At 32.3% G+C, this 4,147-nt stretch overlaps 1 protein-coding gene across 2 annotated transcripts; it reads right to left on the bottom strand.

Annotated features, from left to right (window-relative positions):
- On the bottom strand, positions 1 to 1,952 carry LOC111912800 (ADP-ribosylation factor). Of its 2 annotated transcripts, none has more exons than XM_023908523.3 (7): positions 1,794 to 1,952; positions 1,118 to 1,273; positions 948 to 1,018; positions 759 to 878; positions 556 to 674; positions 380 to 461; positions 1 to 285 (listed from the first exon to the last, which is right to left on the bottom strand). In XM_023908523.3, the coding sequence occupies exons 2-7, from the start codon at positions 1,263 to 1,265 to the stop codon at positions 280 to 282; spliced, it is 546 nt and encodes a 181-aa protein (XP_023764291.1). In that variant the 5' UTR covers positions 1,266 to 1,273; positions 1,794 to 1,952; the 3' UTR covers positions 1 to 279. The 2 variants fall into 2 exon arrangements, with proteins under 2 accessions (XP_023764291.1, XP_023764292.1); XM_023908524.3 differs by having other exon boundaries at positions 1,813 to 1,947.
- Between the last annotated feature and the right edge of the window lie 2,195 nt (positions 1,953 to 4,147).

The following is a 4,147-nucleotide window of genomic DNA, read 5'->3' on the forward strand; positions in this document are numbered from 1 at the left end:
TTCATTTTGATTAATTTTTATTTAAAAACTAAAAATAAGCATGCTTGTATTAATTTATTGCAACTAAATCCACAGAATATGGATTTTAATCATAAACCAACTAAAAAAACAAAACACTACTCATCCATAAGAGTAAGACATCTCAATCTTGAAAATATGTAAAAAGTGACACAAATTTTAGGTTTACATATAACACCCACAACTCCAAAGATTTAGAAACAAACACTCTAATAGTAGCTGCAGTAACCCAGTAAGAAGACCATGATGTCTATCTCTCTTTTAAGCCTGGAAATTCACCAAACCAATAATTATTAATTCATTATCATCATGACTAAAAAAATAAAGAAATGGAATTTTATTTGTTAAATAATTTGTTTACCTTGTTAGCAATGTTGTTGGAAAGCCAATCCAGACCTTCATATAGACCCTCACCAGAGGTGGCACATGTGCTCTGAATATACCTGTAACATTATTGTTTTATGATGAATAAACATTATTTATATTTATATGATGATAATTGAAATAATCCAACATAATTTTATAAGATGATTGTACCAGTGTCTCTGTCTGAGAGAATGCAAGCCAAGTTTATCAGTAATCTCAGCAGCATTCATGGCATTTGGAAGATCTTGTTTGTTGGCAAACACAAGCAAAACTGCATCTCTTAACTCATCCTATGAATCTCACACAAAAATTTAAATAATAAAAAAACTGTATGCAGAAATTAAAATACTATATAAAATGCATGAGAAAAATACCTCATTAAGCATCCTGTGAAGTTCATCTCTAGCTTCCACCACACGATCACGATCGTTACTATCAACCACAAAGATAAGCCCTTGTGTGTTTTGGAAGTAGTGCCTCCACAAAGGGCGAATCTGTAAATTGTAGGTTTAAATAATCAAACAGTAAAGCTTTAACAATATAATAAAATAAAGAATGATTACCTTGTCCTGACCACCAACATCCCATACAGTAAAGCTGATGTTCTTGTACTCAACGGTTTCCACATTAAATCCTGCTCAAATACAACTCATTTAAGATGAAGTTTAAAATCCAAAAAAGAATCATGTGATGACATACAGTAGAGTTGAGTAGAAGAGATATAGAAATGTACCAATGGTGGGAATAGTGGTTACAATCTCCCCCAATTTGAGCTTGTACAAAATGGTGGTTTTACCAGCTGCATCGAGACCAACCATCAAAATACGCATCTCCTTCTTAGCAAAAAGGCGACTGAAAAGCTTGGTGAAAGACAACCCCATCTTTGTATCTACCAAATAAAAAAATAACACAGTGAATCTTTAATGTACGTATCAGATCATAAGTAGTTTATAAGTTGTCTTGAGAAGAAAAACTGAAAGGATTATCATAATTCCCAAAAAACGGATCACGTTTAAAATTTCAATATCTCTGAAGAAACAAAAGGGGATCGAGACGCGACCTAATTTCAGGAATGCAAAAGAAAGGTTAAAATTTCAAGTTCGCTCACAAAATGTGGCTGGTGCAAAAACAAAAACATCAATTACCCTAACAAATCAAAATTAACGGCGAACTAAGATGTGCAAAACACTAATCATCTGTCTGAAATCAGGTAATTAGCACATGAGATCTCGTTTGTACAAACAAATCGGATCATTTGTATAGAAAACAATAACGAATTAGGAAATCTTCACAAGACGGAAATTAGTAGATCGGATCTGGCATGTACATGCAAGTAAGCTTAGGTATTCATGATTCAATAACGTATTCATACATGTAGAAAGAGAGACAGAGAGAGATCCAAGACTTACGATGGGACGGAGATCTTACGGAGTGGGAAGCCGGCGATCACCGATTAAATTCGCGATGAATAGAAGAGAAGGGATCGGAGAGAGTTGAGAGTAGGCGTAGTATTTATTAGTTGAAGGGGTTTGAGAGAAGAAAAGTGGACGTTTGAGAACCGTCAGTTTTTAACCAAATCAAATGGTCCCAGTCACGTCTCTCGGTTTTATATATTGTGCTGTTAAGCCCTCCAACTATGTCTTTATTCCATCAAACTGTAAGTGCTGAAATATGTAATTAAACCATCTTACATGGACCATTAATGCAATTTTTTTTTTATCAAAGCTTTATTACAACATTAGGTGTAAAACAGTATAATATATGGGATGATTAAAAAAGATTATATATCAAATTATAAATAATAAATATTTTTCAAAATAAAATTTTTGAAATAAAGAATGAAAAACATATTAATTGCAATTTATTATTACATTTGTTATATTTAATACTTTACATATATAAGTATATGTATTATATGGCTATAATTTTACAAATTGAAAAAATCTAAAAATTAACATGTGGATATTATTTATTTCAAAAATATTACAAAATGACAAGTGTCAAAACTCATAAAGGATTGACATATGGTAAAATGGATCTTCATTTATTATAGGTGATTCACCCGGGGTTTATGTGCACAATTGAGCGGTCTTAGTTTTTCGCCTAGGAACCGGACCGATTGTGAGCCATTCCTAGACAGTCAAGTCCTTAGTTGGTTAAGATTGGTAGTCTGTGTTTTTCTTTTATTGTTGGTCTTTAGTCGATCCAGATTAGACTGGTATTTACTCCAACCGGTCCATCTAAAGACCCAATCTACCCTTAATTGGGCCAATAAAGCCGACATCTAAGAGAAAAGTCTCTTTGTCTTTTCTCTCAAATAACTATTTTGCATTTTTATTTTCTCCCATCTCAAATACTACTCTATAAATACATTTCATACCTAACCATTAAGTTCTACTCTTCCTAAAAATCTATCTAGATTTGTAAAAGAGAATCTTACTATTACAAAGTTTGAACTTTCGAAAAAAGACAAGTGGAAAATATTGGAAGCCGAAGGAATTATCTTTCATGTCGGGTGCTCAGTTTTTTATCCAAACATATCTTTTGAGGAAGTTAGCAAATCATGTCGATATATAATCATTTTACGTAACTCCGACCACTAAAATATGATTCGGTACATGCAATCTGTGTGACCAAATTTATGCCCACTTGAATAGCAAGGTAGAGCGTCACGGTGTAAGTTTTCGTATTTTGCTATTGCTTTAATAGTTTGTTATGTTTAATTAGTTTTTAAGAGATTTTATGTTACATTGGAATTCATTTGAGTGTAAATAATTTTTATATGTTATTAATCAAATGGATTATCACTTTTGTACATTGGATCTTAGTATAATTAAGTTTTGGAAATGTAAAATCAAAGTAACAAAGTGTTAGCACATATTAAGGTCCATTAGAAGTGAATGGATCAAGTGTAGAAGTGATTTAGACGAGTTCTATTCACTTAGTGAGTTGGAAAACACATAAATGGTCATCAACTATGTCCACTTGACCAAGCTACCTAGTTAGCTAGGTCGAGTCAGAGTCCATTCAACAGAGTAAAAGGCTATACCAAAACCTTGTTTTGCCTCGTAATTTTTGCTACAAAACTCAAAATCATGTCCAATCTTTTTTCAATACCCTCCTATGAACTTTATGGTGATTGTGGAATAATAACTTTCTAATATTGACATTAAGAACTTAATAAGTGACTTAATTAACGGACCACGAATGGGTACATAACCAAACTATTTCTATTCTTGGTTGATCATTGAGCCCTTTAACCATTCTAAAGGGATGTGAAGTGTTAAAAGTAGCTAGAAGTTCAAAGATGAGGGAATGCCAAGAATACATATCCCTATCACTGTTATTAAAAATATGTTTGATTTATTCTATTGTATAATACTCCTAAATGTTATATGGCCAGTATATGTAAGTTGTTGCATGCATGAAATCCAATTTAAAAATATTCATTTCATATCAAACTTGATTTTGATATTGATGTAAGCATAATATATGTGTATCACTTAGTTGGGGTTTATTTGAGTGTTTCTCATGCACTTTTGGGATTAAATCTAGTTTTGGTATTCATTATCTCTTTTCAGTATAAGTTACCGTATAATCTAAAATGCTTGGACTTTGCAACCCATCAATGGATTCATATATGATGATAACATGTTTTCAAAACGATGGTATTTGTTACCGAGTCTCTAAATAGATTTTGGGTATGGTACTACTACCTTGTTTATGCCATTGAGTGTCATCAGGGCCCTAAAAATGAAAGAGG

Source organism: Lactuca sativa, chromosome 1 (genome assembly GCF_002870075.4).
Source record: "Lactuca sativa cultivar Salinas chromosome 1, Lsat_Salinas_v11, whole genome shotgun sequence".
NCBI classification, from domain to species: domain Eukaryota; kingdom Viridiplantae; phylum Streptophyta; class Magnoliopsida; order Asterales; family Asteraceae; genus Lactuca; species Lactuca sativa.

Bases quoted from the DNA above. Each gene is read 5' to 3' on its own strand.
- LOC111912800 (XM_023908523.3), bottom strand. From the start codon at position 1,265: ATGGGGTTGTCTTTCACCAAGCTTTTCAGTCGCCTTTTTGCTAAGAAG. The intron at 675-758 runs GTATTTTTCTCA...TGAGATTCATAG, and splicing joins TTCACAGGATGCTTAATGAG to GATGAGTTAAGAGATGCAGT. The intron at 462-555 runs GTACAATCATCT...ATAATGTTACAG, and splicing joins TCTCTCAGACAGAGACACTG to GTATATTCAGAGCACATGTG.